At 38.3% G+C, this 26,942-nt stretch overlaps 1 protein-coding gene across 1 annotated transcript in view; it reads left to right on the top strand.

Moving 5' to 3' along the window:
• LOC127423078 (cadherin-12-like) overlaps positions 1 to 26,942 on the top strand; it is a 237,542-nt gene that overhangs the window by 174,486 nt on the left and 36,114 nt on the right. Inside the window, exon 7 of the mRNA XM_051667111.1 lies at positions 14,552 to 14,805. Coding sequence (XP_051523071.1) covers positions 14,552 to 14,805 — 254 coding nt within the window. The remainder of the gene's footprint in view (positions 1 to 14,551; positions 14,806 to 26,942) is intronic.

Consider the following 26,942-nt stretch of genomic DNA (forward strand, 5'->3'; position numbering starts at 1 on the left):
AAAGCATGTGATGAAGCTTTGCCTGAAGATCTAGAACAAACTGACTGGTAGAATAGGTATCGATGCTGCAAGTGGAGGATTCTTGGATGAACAGAAAGTGTAAAGAATACAGCATTTATTTCAATAGAAATAGTATTTTTTATATAAAAACAATAGATTTTTTCCTTTGACTCATTTCAGGTTCTTAACTTGTGTTATGCTACACAGGCATTATGGAATTATCCCCCTATTATATCTTGAATCATCCATGCATTTGTTATCAAGCTAGACCTGTGTTTGATATAAAAGTCAGTAGGTGGCAGGCAGACCTACCGTAAGGGTCCGTTCACAACGATTTTTATTTTTATTTTTATCCATCCACACTGTTTTTACAGTGTCTCGCTCTAGTGCCACACTTAGATGCTGTAACAGGTTAAAAATAACTACTTTTTTAACACATTTTTAATGACTTTTAAAAATGTGTCTCAAGAAACCTCTGTTCTGTTCTATAGGTGGCGCTGGGTCTAGACGCCTTCGCTGTGAATGGCCCCTTAATTCATAGGAAGTGAATCTTCATCCTACATTCCATGTGCTCACTTTCATGTGCTTCACCATTTTATATTTATGTATGTTTCGGACAATATTATCCAAAGTGACTTACAGTGCATTCAAGCGATACATTGTATCTGTGCATGCATTCCCTGGGAGTTGAACCCAACACATTGGCAAAGCTAGCGCATTGCTACCAGTGAGTACAGTAACTGTCTTGATTTCCTTGATCAAAATAGAAAGAGGAGAAGGGATAAGGAAGGATGCAGTTGTGTTAATGTAATATTGTCCACATCATCCTATTTCAGCTTCCCAAAGAGGAAAGTGTGAGTCAGAATGTATGACGGGCCATTACAGATTGAACAGCCTTTTTAAGAAAACATCACAATGAACTCGGAGCGACTTCACAGGGCAAGGCTAAGAGGCACAATGTAACAACAACTAAAAGAGCACTCTTTCAGGGCACGTTCATATTGTAATCTTATTTAGATGAAGGGAAACTGCATTACACTACGAAAGGCTGTAAGCAAGTTCTGCATACTAATGGGATGGTCTATTGATAGTGTGTCGAGAAGCCCTCAGGATTATAGGGCAGACTTTAATAATAGCTATTGGTTTCGCAAAGATCTTCTTATGTAAGAATAGAATAAATTTGGTATTTGGCTGTGTATGCAAAACATCTGCAGGAGTTCATATTGGTTGCCAAGAAAAAGCACAATTCCAAACACTAATGAAAAAAAAAAAAAAAAACTTTACATCAAAGTCCTCTAACATCTACAGCGCTAGTCGCAGCACAAATTCTCCAGAGGAAGTTGACACGTCGGGGGAAAAAAAACCCCTCTGCATTCAAAAAACCCCTTTGTGTTGCGGAAATAATCATGAATAGAATGCTAATGACAGACATATTTACATTGCATTGAGCGTCTCAAAGCATCTCCACCTACACAATAGATGTTGCTTGTTTCAGGATCAGGTGCGCAGTTATTCAGTTCCCACTGCTGCCGTTGAAGGCTCAGGTTGCGATTGTCTGGGTTTCTCTGTTGGCGCTCACACCAGTGCAAGGAGGGAACACATTAACATATCAAAGGGTTCACCAGCATGAAGTGCTGGATTTAAAGTGTCTTTTGTTCTGGTAACATTCAAATATCAACAGACACGGTCACGGAAATGATTATTTCCTTCACGTACACACACATACACGTACTGCCTAAATTATGAACACCTTTCCCGAGGCCTTTGATCTACCTGATGTTGATTAACATTCTCCAAAGCCTTCAACCTGGCAACATTTATTTAGTTTTTTTTTTGTAGTTCTTTTAGTTAGTAAGTAAGGGATAATGTGCAGTCGGCCAATTGTTATCGCAAAATAACCCCCGACAGGGTGGCCTTGTATCACCCTGAAGGGGTTTATTTAGCGATAATGACTGGCTAACAGTACACTATCCCACTCATGACATGGCTACCAACCAAAAAATAACAAATAAATAAATAAATAAATAAATGGACATAAAATATTGATTTGTGTTGAAATTATGTTTTAATGTGAGAAGTCTTCAGAAACTCTGAATTCCACCTTTGTTTTGCATCTGAGTTCTGTTGGTGTTTATATTGCGAAAAGGACCATTTCACTGCTCAAAATCCAGCTTATTACACGACTACTTGGCAAATAAATAAATGGGAATGTAACATTGATTTTAGTGGAAATTGTGGTAACAATTTCTCTGAAGACCATATTTATAATGCATTGTAAAGGCATTATACATGCATTTTACTGCATCCATAATATCTCATACTGCACCTTAGAATATGTTATAACTTCTCGTAAATAATTATAACTACAGTTATAATACATTATAAGACTTCCTCTATTCATAGTTATACTTAAGAGTATAATGCATTATAACACAAGCAACATACCCTTTTAACGCAGCAGAAGTAAATAAATGTAATAGTATAAGTGCTGTATAGTGTAAACAGTCAAAAGGTTTTATGACGTGATCATATAAAAGACCAAAGTGGTCTTTGCCAACTTTAAGTGAAGTTACAAAAGCATTATCTTCTTATAAACAGCCATAACATAAACTTGTAACATACAATGCATTACAAGTCAGTCTTATATAATGGAAGTTATATGTATCCAAATAAGATGCAAAAACATTAAAGTGTATTGAATAGAGTTCAGTATAGAATCAGTTTGATTTATTATTATTATTATTATTATTATTATTATTATTAATATTATTATTTTTATTATTATTATTATTATTATTATTCTTGGGTATGTTTACAGAAGATTGGCTACATTTGTGATCAACATACATATATTTTTATTTTTTTTTCAAGAGAGAGACTTTCTGATATATTTTAACCTTGCAGCTTTACAAGTGTTTTTCGTAATTTCTCAAAATTTATATTGAATGTGTGTAATTTTGTATTTTGTTCAAGTGTAATAAATATAACTTCCAGCATGACTTGTAATGTCTTATAACCACTTAAAAATATCTTATGGATGTTTATAAGGCGACTTGCATTTGTCACTTTTCTTAAAGCATACCTATTATATATTTTACAAATATACACCGATCAGCCACAACATTAAAACCACCTGCCTAATATTGTGTAGGTCCCCCTCATGCCGCCAAAACAGTGCCAACCTGCATCTCAGAATAGCATTCTGAGATGATATTCTTCTCACCACAATTGTACAGCATGGTTATTTGAGTTACCATAGACAATGTCAGTTCGAACCAGTCTGGTCATTCTCTGTTGAACTCTCTCATCAACAAGGCATTTCAGTGTGTCTTTACATATGAACATAAAGACACACACACACACAGAGAGACAGACTTCGTGCATCTCTCTCTACCATCTGCCACTGTCTCCTCTCCTTAAATACTCACGCCGCCCATCAGTGGAACGCGAGACCGGTGTGGCACACAGGTGGAACTCATTCACCACTTATCTTCCCGGCCTCGCTCTGCCCAGATGCTGCTCGGCCCCGCCCTGGTCACCACAAATACATTATAACTTCTGCAGATAAAACTGGATGCCGCTTGTGTTATAATGCATTATACTCTGAGGTATAACTATGAATAGGTAAGTATTATAATGTATTATAATTGTGGTTACAATTATTTATGAGAAGTTATAACATATTATATGGTGTATTATGAGACATTACTAATGCATTGTAATTCCTTTACAATGCATTATAAATATGGCCTTCATAGAAAAGGTTGCAAAAATTGTTTTATTAGTTTTATTAGCTTAATTGGCTAGAAATCGCAGAGTAGTACGAGAAGTATGAAAGATGACTCGCAAAACCTGGATGACTGATGAAATATCACTTAATCTCCAGATGTTCAGACATTATTCCGAAATATCAGTCCGCTGGATGCCGCAATTGACCAATAAAAAATTAAGGATTCCAGGGAACTTTGTAATAATTAGTTGTAGTTTAGTAAGTTAGGTAAAATGTTTGGACAGTGTATATGTTAGTGTTAGTGTTAGTGTTTATTTAAAGGACAGTGTATACTGTGTGTTAGGCACTGTAATTGATTACCATTTCTTTTAAGTTTTTTTCACTTTTGTAGTCACTTTTGTTGTCTCTTTTTTGATGTTTAAATGCTTTCTCCTATCCCAGCTTAATATGCAGAGACAATTCCTCAGAAAAGTGTACACTTTCAGGAAAAAGGTATTGTTAAACCTTCACTGGCAGGTATCGCAGATGCTCTTGTGATCAGTATTGTTTGCATTAACTGTATGTTATTAACATACACCTCTTATTTAATCGTGACAATCTATACATCATAAGAAAGGTCTAATACTTCAGCTTTGATATTTAGCCAATGTTTCACAATAGAAATGTTACTGCCTGAGTAATTTCTTAATTTATGTCAACATATCAAAATATCAAAGAGATCAATATCGAGAGTTATGAAAATGAAACCGTTATAAAGATGCACGTACCTATTCAATTATGTAATCTCAATACATGTTATCCTTGGCAGGCTTCAGTGAACAACATCCAGTAGAACATTTAGTCCAACAGTGTGCACATTTATGGAATTTTTTTATATATTCACTTATTTACTTCATAAAGAATTATTATTTATGTCAAGGGCTAGCACTGGGGTGGTACCCTCAGGGGGACCTTTATTGTACCTCTAGTTAAAACTGATAACTTGTGTCGCGTACATAATTTTACCCTAAGGACCTGTTGTGTACCATTAGGAACATGCATGTTTATGACAAAAACTTACCTTTTTGTCTCCTAAGGGTACAATTATGAACCCAAAATCAAGTGCACACCCCAGTGACGGCCTTGTACCTTAAACTTTACCTTTTTTTTTTTTTTTTCTTTTTCTTCTGAGAGTGTAAATACTGTGGCTCTGTGGTGCTCTCAAAATATTGGGCTCAGTACTCATGGCAAAATATAAATCAGAGACAGAACTGTAACTCATGTAAAGTATATTCTTCATATTGTGATTCAGTTTGATCATGACTGGTGACACTCTTAAAGATCCTTTCATTTGTACTTAGTCACTGTAATTACCCTTCCAACATTTTTTCTTTCTCTTTTTCCCTCTATATCTTTCATTATCTTGGAGTATAGTCATTAACCGAGGCTATACGGGGGTGATGTGGCCACTCACACACACTAAAAGGGCAATGATGCTCTTGACATTCTTCTACGGCTAAACCTCCTCACCTCCAATAATCTTGCAGCTTCCTCTGACATTTAATCCCCATTCATGTCCATCCACCATCAATACTGGACATGGACGGCCAGGGAGATGGCATGTCTGGTTCACCCTTTTCACCTTACATTACGATCTGTCGTGAAAAGCAAAATGGAAATCTGATTCACATTGTAATAAGAGCAGGTGTTGATCTGGAAATATGCGTATGGCACAGTTCATTACCATCAGTCATGTTTGAAGAACATAATGTATGATCACTCCAGTTGCATTCAGCCTATACGAAAGAGAGAAAGAGATGTAAATAATTCCTCTTTCTCATTATTTGTCATTTTGATGACCAGAGAATTCAGAATACATCATCTGAGCAAAGAAAATCACTTGAAATTTGCCTTACTGCAGCAAATTTCCCATTTTCATGAAGTCTCTGTTGGTGCCAAAGGTTTAGAGTTAGACTATTTAGGATGGCCTAGTAAGCACCTGCTGGTAGATAGCCATAACTACACCAATATATGGGCAAAAAGCATCTTTCTCCATTTAGATGAATGGCAATGCTCCTTGGTTGGTGCAGAGATTAGTGATTCCTTCTTGTCCCAGTATCTCTCATTTTGCCATGTTTGCAAGTCTTAAAGGGATAGTTCACCCAAAAATGAAAATTCTCTTATCATTTACTCACCCTCATGTCATCCCAGATGTATATGACTTCCTTTATTCAGCAGAACACATTTGAAGAAAAACAGAAAAATATCTCAGCTCAGTAGGTCCTTATGCAAGTGGATGGTAACACGACTGTAACACTGCAGTCAGCATTAACGACATCCATGCAACGTGTTTGGTTTGTACAGCGTTCCTCCTACTCAGTTGTAAACAGCGCTGCTCTTCCAGGTGTGTCGCGCATGCGTCACTTCTCGTGTGAACATGCCAACACCAGTAAATCACCCGAGAGTCCATGTGACCTCAGCCCTATCTTGAACGCGCATACTGCTGCTTAACAGAGGTGATTATTTATAGGTAAAAAGTACTTAAATATTGATCTTTTTCGCACCAAATGTGATCGTATTGCTTTGTAAGACATTCATTTAACCACTGGAGTCCTATGGATGATGTTAATGCTGATTGTGCTTTTTGGAGCATCAAAAATCGTGTTACCATCCACTTCCATTATAAGGACATACTGAGCTGAGATATTTTTTTTTTTTTTTTTTTTTTTTTCTATTACTATTCAAATGTGTTCTGCTGAAGAAAGGAAGTCAAATACATCTGGGATGGCATGAGTGTGAGTAAATTATGAGAGAATTTTCATTTTTGGGTGAACTTTCCCTTTAATTCACATCGAATGGAAGCTGTTATGTGGCCAAGTTGTTTACAAACATAAATGACCTTGAGTAACTGACTCTGTGGAAAGTAGATGTAAATGTTGTGTCATCATGAAAAAGTAAATCATATAGTCTGTGCATGTCTTTCTCTGGTAATGCAACTGTGAAGGCTCAGAAATAATTAAATATGGGCATCACTAAAGATCCCTTTGAAAGGACCTACATGGAAAATAAGCTCATGAAATAGCAGTCAGAAAGCAATTTATGGCTTTTGTCCCAAAATGGAATTACAAAGGCTGTATGTTTTTATTAAAATGAGGGACGTGGCATAATACAATTTGGAAGGAAATGCAGTTTTACAAGTGTAAAACACAACACAAAAAAAGCTTTTTCCCCCATTTTTGGACTTATAATGCAACAAAGTGTGCTGAGATATCGATATATATATATATATATATATATATATATATATATATATATATATATATATATATATATATATATAATCTCAATACAGACTCTTTTCTATAGGCTAACAAGCTCCAAAAAATTAACAATAAACCTAACTGTAATCCATACACATGTCACAAAGATTACCCTTCTGTTTAAAATTCCCCTTTAAAAAAAAACATATATATATATATATATATATATATATATATATATATATATATATATATATTAGATATTTATTTATTTCATGTTGTGTGTATATATATATATATATATATATATATATATATATATATATATATATATATATATATATATATATTAGATATTGTTTTAGGGTGAAACACTCCTTTCAGCAAAGGGTGTATGATACTCCCAAATCCCAAATGATTTGATGTTGGCACTTGAAACATAACCCCCCCAACCCCCCCCCCCCCCCAAAAAAATGCATTCCCCCTCTCTCTCAGCTTGAAAGCTGTTTGCTATGGAAATATTACAATGTCGAAGGGCAAAACACATGTTTCTGCCATACAGAACTCTAACAGTGCATTAGCCATATATTTTCTGATCTGTGGGTGCCATTCTTTTATACCTGTGGTGTTTGTTTTCATTTGAAGATGATACCAAACTAAATTGCTCATGATGGAAACCGTATATAGGCCAGATATCTTTGTCTCCTCCGCCCTTTCTGTATCTCCCAGAGAGACAGATCGACCGCGAGAGAGAGACAGGGATGATTGTACAATAGCATTCTATAATGTTCAGGCTGCAAGACTATAGTCATACAAACACAAACACACACATTTTTCGGCTGTCATACTGATGATAGACAAGCTTTGATTTAGAAGAACTGAAGTGAGAATCCAAAATATACTATATTTCAGCAAAAAAAAAAAAAAAGAAAAAAAAAGGACTGTAAATAACCCTGATTTAAGGGGTAGGGGGAGAAATCAGAAGAAAATAAGCAAGGGAGCATGAAAGACAATTTGACTTGTTTGTTCGACATGCCTGAAAGCAATTGTGGAAAAACTCCAGACAGACTGACAAAGGCACACTTGAGATCTGAGAAAGGGCCCCCATTTACGAAATGATCAAAGGGAGCATTTTCTGTAAAAGATAAAGTGTAAATAAATAAATTATAAAGTCTTAACATAGACCTTAGTGGGAGTCCAGTGTACTGTAGGGGTGTTTCGCCAAATATAAGAGATGTTGGCATACTTTTTTTTTCTCTTCACTTGACCTGCCCACTGATTGTGTCATTTGTTTGTACATGCTGTCTGTGTTGTTTTAGCACTTTTTTTAATGCCTGTTTATAACACTCGTCTCCATTATTTGATGAATCACTGCTGTCATAACTGCTATAAACTGTACACCTATTTTCCAAGGGTGTTAATGGCACCAGGCAAACAGCGCTGACTTAAAGCACAATCTATAGTATGATAAATTTGAATATCATTACAATTTACACTCTTTCTGAAAAGAATGGCAATTACTTTATTCAAATATGTATGACATAGCGTCCCAGGTAGCAAAATACACTCGGACCAGTTCCGGTAGAATCTCACCTACCAGAGCCTATCCCTGTGGCCCGCTCCTGTCTCCTGTACTCGGGGCGAATGCCTGTTTACTCACTTCTCGATTCCGGCCCGAATCAATCGGCCCAGATGTGGTAGCCAGTGACACGCCGATGTTGCCGGAGTTAAGCCGGAATCTATAGTGGAGAGCGCACCTGAGTTGGCCCATGTTCATTTCTGCATGTAACCATGTACGGTTTATAAATGTTACCTTTTAAAATAGATGTTCAGCCTAAAATGTATATTGCATTTTTATTATAGTTTATAATACAGTACATAAATAATACATCTTTATAACCATCTCATTATAATAAATGTACAAGAAATCACTTGAATGCATGAATAACATTTATTTACAACATTTCACAAATAGCAATTGTTTAATAAGTATAGTTTTAGACATTTATGACATTTGACAAACATACAGGTGCATCTCAATAAATTAGAATGTCGTGGAAAAGTTCATTTATTTCAGTAATTCAACTCAAATTGTGAAACTTGTGTATTAAATAAATTCAATGCACACAGACTGAAGTAGTTTAAGTCTTTGGTTCTTTTAATTGTGATGATTTTGGCTCACATTTAACAAAAACCCACCAATTCACTATCTCAAAAAATTAGAATATGGTGACATGCCAATCAGCTAATCAACTCAAAACACCTGCAAAGGTTTCCTGAGCCTTCAAAATGGTCTCTCAGTTTGGTTCACTAGGCTACACAATCATGGGGAAGACTGCTGATCTGACAGTTGTCCAGAAGACAATCATTGACACCCTTCACAAGGAGGGTAAGCCACAAACATTCATTGCCAAAGAAGCTGGCTGTTCACAGAGTGCTGTATCCAAGCATGTTAACAGAAAGTTGAATGGAAGGAAAAAGTGTGGAAGAAAAAGATGCACAACCAACCGAGAGAACCGCAGCCTTATGAGGATTGTCAAGCAAAATCGATTCAAGAATTTGGGTGAACTTCACAAGGAATGGACTGAGGCTGGGGTCAAGGCATCAGAGCCACCACACACAGACGTGTCAAGGAATTTGGCTACAGTTGTCGTATTCCTCTTGTTAAGCCACTCCTGAACCACAGACAACGTCAGAGGCGTCTTACCTGGGCTAAGGAGAAGAAGAAGAACTGGACTGTTGCCCAGTGGTCCAAAGTCCTCTTTTCAGATGAGAGCAAGTTTTGTATTTCATTTGGAAACCAAGGTCCTAGAGTCTGGAGGAAGGGTGGAGAAGCTCATAGCCCAAGTTGCTTGAAGTCCAGTGTTAAGTTTCCACAGTCTGTGATGATTTGGGGTGCAATGTCATCTGCTGGTGTTGGTCCATTGTGTTTTTTGAAAACCAAAGTCACTGCACCTGTTTACCAAGAAATTTTGGAGCACTTCATGCTTCCTTCTGCTGACCAGCTTTTTAAAGATGCTGATTTCATTTTCCAGCAGGATTTGGCACCTGCCCACACTGCCAAAAGCACCAAAAGTTGGTTAAATGACCATGGTGTTGGTGTGCTTGACTGGCCAGCAAACTCACCAGACCTGAACCCCATAGAGAATCTATGGGGTATTGTCAAGAGGAAAATGAGAAACAAGAGACCAAAAAATGCAGATGAGCTGAAGGCCACTGTCAAAGAAACCTGGGCTTCCATACCACCTCAGCAGTGCCACAAACTGATCACCTCCATGCCAAGCCGAATTGAGGCAGTAATTAAAGCAAAAGGAGCCCCTACCAAGTATTGAGTACATATACAGTAAATGAACATACATTCCAGAAGGCCAACAATTCACTAAAAATGTTTTTTTTATTGGTCTTATGATGTATTCTAATTTTTTGAGATAGTGAATTGGTGGGTTTTTGTTAAATGTGAGCCAAAATCGTCACAATTAAAAGAACCAAAGACTTAAACTACTTCAGTCTGTGTGCACTGAATTTATTTAATACACGAGTTTCACAATTTGAGTTGAATTTCTGAAATAAATGAACTTTTCCACGACATTCTAATTTATTGAGATGCACCTGTATGTGTAAAATACATGTGCAAAGTGATGTTAGAAACAGCAATTAGGCCTATATAAATATGGATGAAAGCATGAAATTTTACAACTCACGTTGAGATGGTTAAAATGTAGTAATTAAGTAATCTTTAAATAAAGTACATATTATGATTTGAGTATATATGTGAAGTGTTCAATCAAACTTGCATGAGGAGTATGAACTTAACAAAAATGTAGTAGGTCTAAACAAAATGATGTTTTAAACAATACAATTGTTATATTTTCTTTGGCATTAACTGACCAAATTGTATACTGAGCAAACTTAAACATATTTAAATAATTTAAACAATTTGTTTGAATCAAAATGATCAGGAATACTTTTTCAAAGTAAATTACTGTGTGTTGGTAAGCAAATTACTATGCTCGTTGTCTCCTTCCACCATCTCTATCGGGAGCTTTTCATGGTCATTGTGCAACATGTCTTTCTACATCTTCATCCTGTAAATTATTTGTTTTGACTTTTTCTTTACTGTACCTGTAAAGAGTAAATCATATAGTACAAGAAATTATTAATAAAAGCAACATGGTCTAACTGAATGCAGACTTAATGAAAATAAATATATTTAATTTGTTCATGTGTTGCCAACACCTGCATATCATTTGATAGACTATTCACAATGCAGAGTCCAAAGATTTAACAATGAGTGGATGTATCCAGCATGATTAATACTGAAATGTGTGTAACATCAAGTAAAACTAGTATATACACTTCCCCCCCTGATCATTATGGTTCAGAAACAATAATAATTACAAGAATAAAAAACATAACATAACATAACATGGCTCGCACAGACCCAACACTTACAGTGCAGTATTAATATATTGCATTATATATTAATATGTACTTATGATTTAAGAATTATATTAATATATGCATATTATTTCCTTTTAATATTCGTAGTATTTTAAAGATTAAAGTATTGCAAAATAAATGCAAAATTAGCTGCAACAATAAAGGGCATCTTGTGGAGCACTTGCTTCTGTTTCACACATGACACTAAAAGACTGAGCACAAGCTGGTCCTGAATAAATTATTTAATCATTACAATAATGACAATTGTGCATGTGCACAATTTTATTTTTTACTCTGTGCTTGTGGGATTTAAATGTATCCAAGTAGCTTGAGTGTTTTGACTACATTCACCAAAATTCATTCGGATCCATTTAATGATTCAGTGACCATTTCTGGTAATCCCAGAATGTGGTGACAAATGAGTGTCTTGTGTGAAATGAGTTAGTCACTGAATCAACGATCAAAAGAAAATTTTAATCCTTTAACATTTGTCTACTGACCTACAAAGAGACTTTAGTAGAGGTTTTATGCTTTATAAGAACAAAGTAAATCTAGAATTTCCCTGCAGTTTGTGAGCTGCTAAGCATGACCGTTATCAAAGGATAACAATAATAGTCTTATAATAATTATAATGAGTTTCAATAAGGTCCATACATTTTCATGTATAAAAAAGCGTGTATACATATCTATTCACTTCAGTAAAATGCCTAAGTGTTCTAAGAACACAGCAGATCTATCTTTTTTCCTACAGTTTGTCAACTGCACACCAACATATAGGTAAAAAACAGGAGCTGATATTAAAAATAGCTTTACATATTTAACACAGATCAAGTAATCTGCTTAAATTGGCAAAAACAATCAATCAAACTATTACCTCACAAACATAATGTTTAAAGTATAACTTAATGAAGACTCAGGTGCTGATATAAACTCCACTTACAATGTGTGCTTAAAAGAAGGATTGTCCTTTGTTTTAGTTTTTTTTCTTCTGCAGTGCATTTCACGTAATGCTGTCAATCGAGAATGATATGCCGATAAATAGCTCTTATTTGTGTGTTCCTCCTCTCTAGATTATTAATTTAGATCAACATCAATGCTGATAAAAAACATGGGTAAATGAGCATTGTTGAAAGCAACTTTGTAGAAATGAACGGAGCCATATTGATTAGACTGTCTGACTGATGGCCTATTACGTAAGGGTTGTTTCGGCTCATGAAACTTACCTGTGATTGGCTGGATGGCCATTCAATCAGCCCAAAGTTGCAAAACACAAAGAGTACTGTACGCAAATCCACCATTTGGACTCGATATGGGTTTAGCTTGGAAAAGTGCGGGGGACAAAAAAAAAAACAAAAAAAAACTTTTTAAAGAGTGTGGGGGACGTGGGAGACACGGATGCTACGCCCTTAACATAACATGACATGACATAACATTAACAGATATCCAAATAAACATTTATCCATTCTCACTCCATTCTTTAACCACTGTCTCTTACCTTCTTCCCTACTTATACTTCTCTGAGCAATTTGAAACTTTGTATTGCAGCACTTCTCATGTTATTGCCGCCTTAGGACGAATTGCTGTTGCTGTATTCCTCATTTGTAAGTCACTTTGGATAAAAACATCTGCTAAATAAAAAATAAAAAAATTACATGTAAAAATGTAAGTAATCTAGCCTTACACTAGCTGATGTCTCATATACTACACAAACATGTACTGTACTGTATATGTATAGTGCATTAACTTGCGGAGTACAACAATTCTTCGGGCCAGTTCACCTTTAGCCAAAGAGCTGCCAAAGTTTCCCCATGATCCACTACACAGCATCCTCTGTTGAGATTCCCTCAGTTATTCCATATTACATTTCCTAAAACAAAAACCATGGTATAAAACATGGTATTTACATGGTACAGTCATGCTGACATTTCCTGCCTTTAACTGACATTTAGATACACGTTCACAACTTACTAGTTCAAAGTAGACTAAGGATGAAGTCTTATTTCTTCAGGGTTTGGAGAAAAGCAGTGTTTGGTTTTCATAGGTGTCTGAAGATTAACGTCTGCCATTTCTTCAGGGTCTTCAGTGATAATTTCTTGATTACTGTAAATAAAAAACAAGCACATTACATCAGCCATGAGCCTACTGTATTTATCAGTTTGTAGTATGTGAAGAGAAATAATAACAGTAATTCATGTGTCTCTACATGCAAAGTGAAAAGCAATAGAATAAAGTGATAAAATGTGATACTGTTTGTGTTGTAGGCGAGTCAGTTACACATCTTGTAAGCAGATCAGAGATATAGCAGAGGATCAGTCCTATAATGATACTTACTAATTTGATTGACATTATTTTTGAAAATAAGTACATACTGCAACCACTGAAAACAGCTTTTCAGTTAGTTAAATCTGAGGTTATTAAAAAAAAAAAAACTAAAAAAAAGACTATTTACTAATACTTATCTGTACAAACTATTCCTCTTCAGTCTTACTGTCCTTTTAATGGCTGAAAAAAACACACACAAAAAAAAAACATGATATATATATAGTTTAAAACATGGTATTTACATGGTAAAGACATGCAGACATGTACTGCCTTTATCTTAAATTTACATACAGATTTACAACTTGACTGGATGCTTCTTTCTTTCTAGTTCAGTCAGAGAATTTGAGGTTATTTTGAAAACAAGACTATTTTCTAATACTTACCAGAAAAAAAACGAATCCTCTTCAAACTTACTGGCCTTTTATAGCCTGAAGAAAAAGGGGAAAACAACTTTTCTGAATACAAAAGCCTTGATAAAATAAGAAGAATGACTGGTGGTACAGACAGCAGAAACAAAAACAGAAATATAAAAACTGCTGCTTTTTTTCTGACACACTGCATCGATCGTCTTCATCATCATCATCATCATTGAGTGTTTTCCTCACAAAGTCTCAGGCAGCACAGCGTAGCAGAGTTCTCAAAACACACCACTTTCAACAGTTCATAGATTAAACATGAAAATGATCTTGTTTATTGGCTGTACCAGTTACTAGTTGGTACAGAAACGAGTCGCTAAGCTAATCAGGTGGTTAGTAACAAAAGTGGTGCAACTACTTCATAAATTTGCCACTCACATTTTTTTTTTTTTTTTTTTTATCAGCCGCTGGACTATGAGACCAAAAAAGCCTACACATTTAAAGTGGAGGCCTCGAATGTGCACCTGGATCCACGATTCCACAGTTTCGGCCCGTTTAAAGACACAGCGACAGTAAAAATCAACGTTCTGGATGTGGATGAGCCTCCTGTCTTTAGCAAACACTCCTACACAATGGATGTTTATGAGGATACACCACAAGGAACCATTATAGGAGCTGTGACTGCACAGGACCTTGACGCAGGAAACAGTCCAGTCAGGTAAGCTTTAGATACAGTACATATAAAAAGTCTGATTGACCTTGTTGAGTTCACAAACTCACATAGTTATCACACGAAAGTATTGGAAATATATTGCACCCTGGTTGTGTGGTGATAAATAAACAAATAAATAGAGATTGGATTGTAAATGGTCACACAAACATGCATTCAGTCACTCAAAGTCTAATAGTAGCAAACAACTTTCTGAGGTTAAGCAGCAGCATGTTGAAAGTTTACTTAGTTTTATAGTCTATTGTTTTTCAGAGTTGCACTTTTAAAGATTGCATTTAAAGTGTCACAAGAAGAAGAACCATTAATGCATCACTGTGCGGTCCCAAACAACCAAAGAAACTCCCATGATACAAGTTTTTTTATTTATTTTTTTTGCGTCTGAATGAATATTTCATTCAATATAATAAAGCAAAATGGACAAAAGCATGATTTGTATGTGTGAGAGTGCAGCGTTGCTCTTTTGTTTTGGCCTTTCTTCATTAATTATTTAGACACTTTCTAAGATTGTTCAATGGGGATGTGCACTTCCTCAATGGAAGACAATAGTCCCCAATGAGTTTCCGTGAGAGTAGAACAAAGCTTTTAAAATCCTACTAGAGGCCAACCTTACATCGTCCATGCGGCCCACAGAGTGAATGCAGAAGGCTAAATAGCTAAAGTGCTTTTGATACCACAGTAAATCTAAAGTTTCTGCAAGTTTCTCCTAAGCTTTTAAGCTACAGGGGTCAAAGCTGCATTGAAATAAAAAATGGATGGATTTATGAAAGAAGTAAATTCAATGGAAGCTGAACTTTTCATGTGTGCTAAAGTTCACTCACTAAAACATTGAACATTGGGTTCCCAAAAGAAGAGGTTACAGCCTCACAGCGAAAATGTCTTGATCTTCTAGGAACATAGCCTAATATCACAATATGCTGTGTACTTATGACGGCAAATCAATGTCAATAATCGCATGTGTGAAAGATTTAAGCCACGCAAGGTAAAATAACTTGTGCGTGCTGTGCATGCAATACAAGTCAAGTCAAGTCATTTTTATTTATATAGCGCCTTTCACAACACACATAGTTTCAAAGCATCTTTACAGAAGATCAGGCATTAACAGAAGATAAAACGTCATGGTTACTTGTGTAACCTCCGTTCCCTGATGGATGGAACAAGACATTGTGTCGATGTAGTGACACTAGGGGTCACTCTTGGGAGCCCGAGACACCTCTAGTCTTTGATAAAAGGCCAATGAAAATTGGCGAGTGGTATTTGCATGCCACTCCCCCGGACATACGGGTATAAAAGGAGCTGGTATGCAACCACTCATTCAGGTTTTATGCTGAGGAGCCGATATAAGTTCCGGCCATTTCAGTGGGTAGTTCAGCGTTGTGGCAGGTGGGACACAACATCTCGTTCCCTCCATCAGGGAACGGAGGTTACACAAGTAACCATGACGTTCCCTATCTGTCACTCACTCGACATTGTGTCGATGTAGTGACACTAGGGGTCCCTATACGAAACGCCACAATTGGCTGAACTGTGTTACGTGAACTGGTGGTATGTGGTGGGCAGACTACTGTGTGCCTCATAGCCAGCACACCAGGTCGACACGTAACCTCCCCCAACATAGTTGTGAGTGTTGAACGGCCCTTTGGGGACAAGTTGACTACCCAAAAGATAGAGACAGGCTTAACCCAGTCGTGGCCTCTTTTCCCTTTCTCTTTTTCTACTCCCTAAAAAAGAAGGGGGATTATCTGACAGGGGCTGCCAGGTCTAGTCGGGGGGTGTCCCTCCCAAGGGTAAGACACCACGGAGACCACACCTCGCCCAAAGAGAGGGGGGGATATTTAAGTGGAAGAATACATCACATGGTCTTTCCAACCATGTGGAGATTCTTCAAGGTAGATCCTACCCAATGGGGGAGGAGTTACTACAAACATGGAGACTGGGGCAGAGGGGCTCTGCCCAAGGAAGACGCAGTTTGCCAACAAGGAAACGCATTAGCGGAAGATATATATCGCATGGGGTTAGCCTTACAGGGAACCGCCACATGCGGAGAACCTACCCCAGAACAGGGCTCTTAGTTAGCATGTGTACTGGGCCGGCAGCGAGTCTCTCCGAAAACTCGACTGCCACAGGGCTCAGAGGAAGTCAACCAGGGAACAAAACTTGTGAACACTACTGGGAATTAATGGCGCACGTCTTCAGCTCAAAAGGAGGTGGAATGCACTATGTGCAAGCGATACACCTGGCCGGCTATCCCGGGCTTATCCACTTGTATTGCGTGCCACTACCTGGGACGAAACCGGTTCCACCCAGAGGTTGTAGAACCTTGCAAAGGTGTTGGGTGTTTCCCAGCCTGCTGCTCTGCAAATGTCTGTTAGAGAGGCACCCCTGGCCAGGGCCCAGGAGGCCGCTACACCCCTGGTAGACTGGGCTCGTAGCCCTACTGGGGGCGGCATGTCCTGGGCGTGATATGCCATAGTTATGGCGTCAATGAGCCAGTGGGCGATCCTCTGCTTGGAGACAGCGCTTCCTTTCCGCTGTGCACCAGAGCAGACAAAGAGCTGCTCAGAGATCCTAAAGCTCTGCGTGCAATCCAAATAGATGCATAAAGCGCACACTGGACACAGCAACGACAGGGCTGGGTCTGCCTGCTCCTGGGGCAGCGCTTGCAGGTCCACCACCTTTTCCCTAAAAGGGGTCATGGGAATCTTGGGCACATAGCCCGGTCGGGGTCTCAGTATCACATGAGAGTATCCCGGACCAAACTCCAGGCACGTTTCGCTGACAGAGAATGCTTGCAGGTCTCCTACCCTCTTGATGGAAGTGAGCGCAGTCAGGAGGGCAGTCTTCAAGGAGAGTGCCTTAAGCTCGGCTGACTGCAAAGGCTCAAAGGGGGCTCTCTGTAGACCCTGAAGAAATACAGAGAGGTCCGATGAGGGAACGAGGCACGGTCTGGGGAGATTCAGCCTCCTAGCGCCTCTTAGGAACCTGATGTTCAGGTCCTGCTTCTCTAAGGACTTACCGTCGACTGCATCGTGGTGTGCTGCTATGGCGGCAACGTACACCTTCAAGGTGGAAGGGGACAGCCTCCCTTCCAACCTCTCCTGCAGGAAGGAAACCACTGATCCAACTGCGCATCTCTGGGGTTTTCCCATCGGGAAGAATACCACTTAGCGAACAGACGCCACTTAAAGGACAGGCACCTCATAGAGGGGGCCCTAGCCTGAGTGACCATGTCTACCACCGCAGATCCTGTCCATGGGCCAGACATGGAGATTCCAGAGGTCTGGTCGCGGGTGCCAGATGTTGCCTTGAAAGAAGGTCCTTCCTCAGGGGAATTCACCGGGGGGGGGGCTGTTGAGAGGAGCATGAGGTCCGAGAACCACATCAGGGTGGGCCAGTAGGGTGCTACCAGGATGACCTGCTCCTCATCCTCCCTGACCTTGCACAGGGTCTGTGCAAGTAGGCTCACTGGGGGAAACGCATATTTGTGCATGACAGGGGGCCAACTGTGTGCCAGTGCGTTTATGCTGAGGGGGACCTCGGTCAGGTCGTACCAGAGCGGGCAGTGGGGAGGATTCTTGGGAGGCGAACAGGTGCACCTGTGCCTGTCCAAATCGACTCCAAATCAGCTGGACCACCTGAGGGTGGAGTCTCCACTCTCCCCTGAGGGTAACCTGTCGTGACAGTGCATCCGTTGTAGTGTTGATGTTGCCCGGGATGTGAGTGGCTCGCAGCGACTTGAAGTGCTGCTGACTCCAGAGGAGGATATGGCGGGCGAGTTGTGACATACAACGACAGCGCAGACCGCCTTGGCGGTTGACATATGCTACTGTTGCCGTGTTGTCTGTCTGAACTAACATGTGCGTGCCCTGGATCAACGGCCGAAACCTCCGCAGGGCGAGCAAAATTACCAACAACTCGAGGCAGTTGATGTGCCAATGCAGTCGCGGGCCCGTCCACAAGCCGGTGGCTGCGTGCCCATTGCAAACAGTGCCCCAGCCCTTTTAGAGGCATCCGTCGTGACCACGACACGCCTGGAGACCAGTTCTAGGGGAACACCTGCCTGTAGAAATGAGAGGTCGGTCCAAGAGCTGAAAAGACAGTGACAGATCGGCGTGATGACCACGCGATGTGTCCCGTGGCGCCATGCCCATCTCGGGACTCGAGTCTGAAGCCAGTGCTGAAGCAGTCTCATATGCATCAATCCGAGCGGGGTGGCCACCGCTGAGGATGCCATATGCCCCAGGAGCCTCTGAAAAAGTTTCAGTTGAACCGCTGTTTTCTGTTTGAACGCCTTCAATTGAGTAGAAGGACATTTCTGGCCATCCAATCTTTTATTTCATTGATACACTCTGCTAATTTGGAGAATTGTGAAATCTCATCAGGTTTTGAAGAAATATAAAGTTGGGTATCATCGGCATAACAGTGGAAACTTATTCCACATATACAAGGAGAAAAGCAGAGGCCCTAAAACTGATCCCTGTGGCACTCCATACTTTACTTTTGTTTGGTTTGACAATTCATCATTTACATAGACAAAGTAGTAGCGGTCTGTTAAATAGGACCTAAACCATGCTAATGCAACTCCACAAATGCCAACATAATTATCTAGCCTATTCAAGAGAATGTTGTGATCTATCTTGTCGAATGCAGCACTAAGATTTAAAAGCACTAGAAGTGAAATGAAGCCGAGATCAGATGATAAGAGCCAGTCATTTGTAACTCTGATAAATGAAGTCTCTGTACTGTGATGGGGCCTAAATCCTGACTGAAATTGTTCATATATACTATTTATCTGTAGAAATGAACATATTTGGGAGGATAGTACCTTTTCTAGTATTTTCGACATAAACGGGAGATTTGAAATCGGTCTATAATTAGCCAGTTCTCCAGGATCAAGTTGTGGCTTCTTAATAAGCGTTTTCATAACTGCCATTTTAAAGTTTCTTGGGACATGTCCTAAGGATAGCGAGGAGTTAATAATATTAAGAAGAGGTTCTGAGATTATAGGGAATACCTCTTTTAAGAGCTTGGTTGGTATTGGATCTAACAAACATGTTATGGCTTTTGATGTTTTGATAAGTTTTGTTAGCTCTTCATGGCCTATGACAGCTGAGGATTGAAGTTGCACATGAGGAAAATTATGAGACACTGTGGTACTGTGACAGATGATTGCATAATTCCAATTTTATTTCTGATTATTTTAATTATATCAGTGAAGAAAGTCATTACTCTTGTGCTGCGACGGAATATCTGGTTCTGTTGAGGCTTTATTTCTAACCAATTTAGCCACAGTACTGAATAAACACCTAGGATTGTTGTGGTTATTTTCTATGAGTTTGCTAAAATATGCTGACTTGGCAGCTTTTAGTGCCTGTCTGTAGCTACAGACACTATTCTTCCATGCACCGCGAAATGCCTCTAATTTTGTATTAGCACACAGTTTAATCGCGATAAAAATAGAAAGCGGATGCACGTGGAAAACGCACGCATTTGAATCACGATAAGAGAATAATGCGGGGGAAAAACTGATGCGTGCTGAAAAATGGCAGATGTTAAAGATTAAAGGCTGAAAACAGATAGATAAGCGCTGCTAAAAAAAAGCTAGCAGGCTACAAACACAGACTCGAGCTAGGCACCAGTAGCAACAGGTAAAATACACACAGATGAAACAGTAGAAAAGCAGAAAAATGCTGTTCCTGTTGCCGTCAGCAATAGGAACAGCAATACAAGCTCTCGCGTGCAAAGAAACTTCTGCCGTTCAAACAAAATCATTCTTCAAACTTTGCTTTCGCATGTTCTGTGTTTGTCAGACACTTTAAAAACAGGAAGTTGTCTAGCTAATTGTTGCATTCCTGTGATGTTACTATAGAACTTTATGAACTGCTATTTATTTATATATAATATACTATACAATCTGATGTTTGTCATCGCATTTGTAAGACACTTTATAATTAATTGAAAGGTTGTGATCCCAGGAAAATAAATCACAGCCTTAGTAATAGGAGGTTGCAACGTGTCTGGGTCTACATTGGTGACTTTAAACTACTGATTTCAAAGTTTCTATAAGGTGACTATCTTTAGTTTGCATAATGTATGTCACTTTACATAAAAAAGTTAATTAGTGTACATATAAATAAGCATTCTCTTGCCTCCTCTGAGAAAATGCCACTGTATATACACATTATATACACAACCCTTAACTGAGTGTCTTGTTCAGCCTTATCTAGGGTTGGGCAATATGATTATATATACAGAGAGAGAGAAAGAGATTTTGCTATAGCCTGTATATCACAATATATAAATATCCGTGTGCCAGGACAGGTGGCCAGTGAAATACAAGCCATTTATTGTACCTCCTCAAATTACACAAAATATTATGAAAGCTAAAAAAATAAACTCAGCATTAATTCTGTAATATATATATATATATATATATATATATATATATATATATATATATATATATATATATAGCACAAAGTGTTTATATTTATTAAAGAGGCCCTGTTGTGCTTTTGGGGATTTTACCTTCCCTTTAGTGTGTAACATAGCTCTTTGTGCATGTAAAAGGTCTGCAAATTTACAAAGCACAAAGTCCACGCAAAAGGGAGTTATTCTCTCACACAGACAACACTGCAAGAAACGGTTGGATGGTAGTCCAGCCATTTCTTCTGTAAAGTATCTATGTCACTATGCAACACATTTGCATAATGCCCACTTAAGGGCTACTTTGGCCCACCCTCAAACAAACGTAGTTATCCAAAGGCAGATGAATTGAAGTATCAGTGGTTAAAATGTATTTTTACCACTATTCCTCAGCAGTACAACCACAACCAATGCTGGATTTTCAAGTCGGTTACCCCTGAAAGATGCTGCAGTTCCCACTTTGTTGGGACAATCTGGCATTTCAGGATCACAACCTGTAAGTATGCTTGATTATTTGTGGATTTATCTGCTACCGAGAGTTCAAAAGCAGAGTTTTGTGTTGTAACTACGGTATGCACCCAGTGCACAGCTGTAGGCCTCTGCTAACCTGTTAGCTAATGTTATTGTGTTGAAATAGTTTTGATAATCAGCTGCGGGCCCTCTTTGACCTACAATTGTGTCAAATTATGCAGATTGTTTGTCATTCTTACTATCATGAATAGTGATCAAGTGTGGAGATGGATTTATTTTTTACAAATGGTAATTTTACATCTGCAATCCACGGTAGTGCTCATCTAACTTGATATGTAATGTCATTTTTTTGGTAAGGGTTTACTATTCAGCTGTGGGCCGGCTTTTACCTAAAACTATGTAACAAAATGGTCGATCTCAAGAGTCTTATATAATTATATAATTACAAGCTGTAATGTTACGACCGCTATCCACGGTAATCCACGGCTAACTTGCTCACTAACTCTCTAATACACCTGGTAATGTCCATCCAGGAGTAAGCCTCTGTTCTCCATTCATATCCCGGGTGCAAAAGGTTCGGCTACACCCATTCCAGCAAAAGATAACTAAATTAGATGCACTATGTGTCTTTTACTTGTAGCTTTGTTAGGTTCACAATAATCAACAATGTAATTGTAAGAAAGCAACTAAATTGGGGGGCCTGGGTAGCTCAGCGAGTATTGATGCTGTCTACCACCCCTGGAGTTGCGAGTTCGAATCCAGGGCATGCTGAGTGACTCCAGCCAGGTCTCCTAAACAACCAAATTGTCCCGGTAGCTAGGGAGGGTAGAGTCACATGGGGTAACCTCCTCATGGTCACTATAATGTGTGGTTCTCGCTCTCAGTGGAGCGTGTGGTGAGTTGTGCGTAGATGCCGCGGAGAGTAGTGTGCGACTCCACACGCGCTACATCTCCGCGGTAACGCGCTCAACAAGCCACGTGATAAGATGCATGAATTGACGTCTCAAACATGGAGGCAACTGAGATTCGTCCTCCACCACCTGGATTGAGGCGAGTCACTATGCCACCACGAGGACTTACAGCGCACTGGGAATTGAGCATTCCAAATTGGGGAGCAAAAAAAAAAAAAAAAAAAAGAAATCTACTAAATTAAAACATACCACTGTGAAATGTCCTGCTCAAGTCATGCTTGCAAAGGTGGTTCGGGTTGATCAGCTTGTTCTTCCAAACTTTCATTATTTAATTCATTATCGGACTCTGGCTCGAACTGGTATGGCAAAAACCAACGGCACTGTTACCATAGTTACAGTAGTGTTTACAGCTGTTCAGGAAGACTCGGGAGCTGAAACTCTGTTATAGTAAGGGGCGTTACATTTCCGACACACGCTTTACGTGGTTGACCAATCACAACAGACTAGGCCAGCTGACCAATCAGAGCAGACTGGGCTTTTCAGAAAGGGGGGCTTTAAAGAGACAGGAGGTAAATCAGAGCGTTTCGGCCAGAGTATGAAGAGCGGGGAAAAGAAATGTACAGTATGAGAAAAATTATTTTTTGAACATTAAAGCATGTAAACCTATTCTAGTAGACCACCAAAATAAAATTATGAACCTGTAAATTAGCATAACAGGGGCTCTTTAATATATTTTCTGCAAGAAGTGTGTACTTAATTTTGGATATATTCTGCAAGTTGACTCAAGTGTTTATTTTTGTTATATTTTTCTCTTTTTTTTCCTTTTTTATACTTATACATTATGTTCTTTGTTGCATTGCTTTGGGAAGATTTTGAGTTTCTGAGAAAAGTTTATAATAATAATAATAATATTGGTCAACAACATATCAGACTGAAATGAGGCAAACGTGTATTTATTTATTTATTTTACTTGGACTATTGTCAAGGGGAAATTATATAAGAAGTATTTGGACATAATTAATTCAAAATTCCTGACTGGATTATCCAAAAATAGGCAGAATATTATGGTTATTTAATATATTAACCATTTTTTATTGAACAAAACCTCCCCCTTACCCTAAACCTCAACCTAACCTACAGGTTAAAGTCATAAAAAGCAAATGTGACATGAAATGAGGTTTTTCATGTTAATGCTCTATTAAAAAGAGAGTGTCATAAAAATAAATGTGAGGTGAAAAACACATTTGATGAAGCAACCATGTCATTTTGTGGTCCTTCTATTACACTTTCTGCTTACGTGTTGCTTAGTGTGCTTTTCTGGGCTCATACCACAGTCTTTTGCGTTGCAAGTACAGTTCAGTTGAGCTACGGCGTAACCTAATCACATTTGAATAAGCTTGTAAATGTAGTTGGTTATGTAATGCAAATGTTGAAATGCATCACCTTTCGAATCATGCGCTATAGTAAAAGTTTTTTAATGTCATTAGATAGCATTGTGTGAGGAACACTGTTTATGAACTAGGCATTTGTTTGAAAGTCAATAAAACTCATTGTTTTAGCACCTCTAGTGTTCGTTTCACCAGGAATCTGCCATGATACGTAAAACAAGGTGCGTAAAAATCATTTTGCAAAAATTAAGGTTTAGTAACGTGTTTCTATGAGACCCAGTTGGTCTTATTCATTCTCTAACAATTCTGCTTTTTAATATGACAGAAAATTCCAGTTATTTATCAAAGAGCCAGCATTTCAAGCAGTCATTATCTAACTCGATTATATCCTCCTAGCGGAATAGAACAGAGAATTATATTACTTGTTAAAATTGGACAATTTTGATGTTTTGCCTCATCTCTCTGCACAGATAAGGGTCTGTCGAGCAGGTCTCCAACTACTTTCTACAATGAATAATTTGTTTATCAGTCTGTTTGTTTTGAAATCTTGTAGTCTTGTAAAGATTAATGAAGCAGCATATTGAAAAGCTCTTTGAAGTAAAGGCTGTTTTCTTGCATAGACCACATTTGCTGTTTAAAAAAAAAAAAAAAAAAAAAAAAAGGCTTTCTACAAATAAATACAGTTAACGATGAACTAATGGAAAATTATATATATATATATATATATATATATATATATATATATATATATATATATATATATATATATATAAATGTGGTTCGTCCAAGAAAAATAAATTAATAATTTGACACTTAATTTATTTAAACTCTGCAGCAAAAATGGTTTGATAGAACATAAAATAGAATATGAAGATTTTTATTTTAAATATTAAAAGTGTGCCATGCTTTGCCTCCTAATCTTTTTTGATCAGTTAAAAATGTGGCTTTCAAAAGCAGAAAGAAGCTAGTTGTTTATGATGAGATGACCAATATCAGAAGATATCAGTTTTTTATCTTACATACATGATGCACATCATCCCCCCAGGGCTTATGAGTCCAAACTTTTCTTTTTACAACATCCCTTTTGAATTGAGCCTATGCTGTATTAATTTTAACACAAATTGAGGAATTTCAGATCTGTTGGTTTTATATGCATTACATTCCCATAACTGCAGACTCTGCATGGTTTTATCATTATTTTTATGGAAATTCAAGCCACCTAACAGTTTAGAATCAGAACATCAAAGGCTTTTGTTGAGAGTCCAATGCAAATGGGAATGAAAATCCTCAGATGTTTTTGTGTTTACCACCTTTTGAGTAAATTTAACAAGCCAGCAGCTGAAATGTGGAAAATATACAGTATGCATCGTGACAACCCACCTCACCCATAGCTCCCACTTAATTTCTCTCGTCTCAATTCTAGGTCAAGCAACAAATAAATAAATAAGTAGTTTTGAAAATATCAGTCTGCATTAATGTGCCCAGAGTTCAGAACAGGTGTTGAAAAGGTTTGAGAGAATGAGTCCAAAACATAAAGAGACATGCATTATAAACTGTAAAGATGCTTGTAAAGACCTTCTAAGATAATTAATATTTATGCCAACTGTGGTGCTACGACTCCACAAGACACATGTAAAATATCCACTGAGAGTGGTTATGGGGTTGCTTAACAAGGTTGCTAGGCCATTACTGCAACGGAGCATCACAGATGTTCAAATCTGGACCCGCAGTTAGCAATTAAAGTACATAATATTTTAATGCCAACTTGCAGCATGACTGAGTCAAACATAATGAGCGCTGCACAAAACTGTGAAGAAGAGAACCAAGAATGAAAATTGTAGTCTATATGTTCAACCTAGTCTCATAGGATAAATGTTACTATAACTAAATTTTTGCAAACTGAGTTTTACGTGCTGCTTTCTATGTTTTGCTGCAGTTTCCTGGTGAAATTAAAACTAGGCACTACAACAACCGGGGGGTTTATTCACTTTCACACAAATCACAGGTACTATGGCTGTTTAGGAATTTATAAACACTTATTTTTCACTCTGTTACTCACACACTGCTATGTTATGATATCAAAAAACTTTTACTCTAACACATCATTTGAAAAGTGGTATATTTTAAGGCTTGTATTACAGACCCACCTACATTTACACACTTATTCCATTGTGATTAACTTCCGCGGTTGCTCAGCTGATAGAGTGTAGGACTTTGGACTTGGAGACCGAGCCTCAAACCCAGCCAAGGACTCTCGAAACGAAAGCAAAAGTGAAGTGAATGTGCCATAGAAGTGACACGATATGACGGGGTCGCTTCAGTAAATGTGATTTTCATGTCTAATTTCCTTTTAAAACACTATCTGTCATGTTTATGTTTTTTTTTCTTGTTTTCACGTATTTTATTTTCAAGTTTAGTTCCTGTTCCCTATCTGTCACTCACTCGACGTTGTGTCGATGTAGTGACACTAGGGGTCACTCTTGGGAGCCCGAGAGATCTCTGGTCTTTGATAAAAGGCCAATGAAAATTGGCGAGTGGTATTTGCCCGGACATACGGGTATAAAAGGAGCTGGTATGCAACCACTCATTCAGATTTTCTCTTCGGAGCCGAACGGTCATGCTTATTGAGCTGAATTCTACTGTTCATTCACCTCTGCTGGATCTGATGGTGCATTTGAGTGGCTTCTCCCTCCTCTGCACTGGTGCACTGCAGAGAACGCCCCTGGGCGCTTCGGCAGAAAACAAAGAGAGTATATTTTCTGAAAGAGCTTTTCCTCTAAAAGAGTATATTTCTCTAAAAGAGCGGCACACACGGAACGTCTTTTTAAAGATGCGTCTTTTTAAAGATGCCTTTCCGATTGTGTGTTATTCCTGGATGCGGTCGTTATCTCTCAACTTCGGATGGTCATGATCGCTGTCTTTCTTGTCTGGG

The sequence above is a fragment of the Myxocyprinus asiaticus genome, chromosome 32 (genome assembly GCF_019703515.2).
Source record: "Myxocyprinus asiaticus isolate MX2 ecotype Aquarium Trade chromosome 32, UBuf_Myxa_2, whole genome shotgun sequence".
NCBI classification, from domain to species: domain Eukaryota; kingdom Metazoa; phylum Chordata; class Actinopteri; order Cypriniformes; family Catostomidae; genus Myxocyprinus; species Myxocyprinus asiaticus.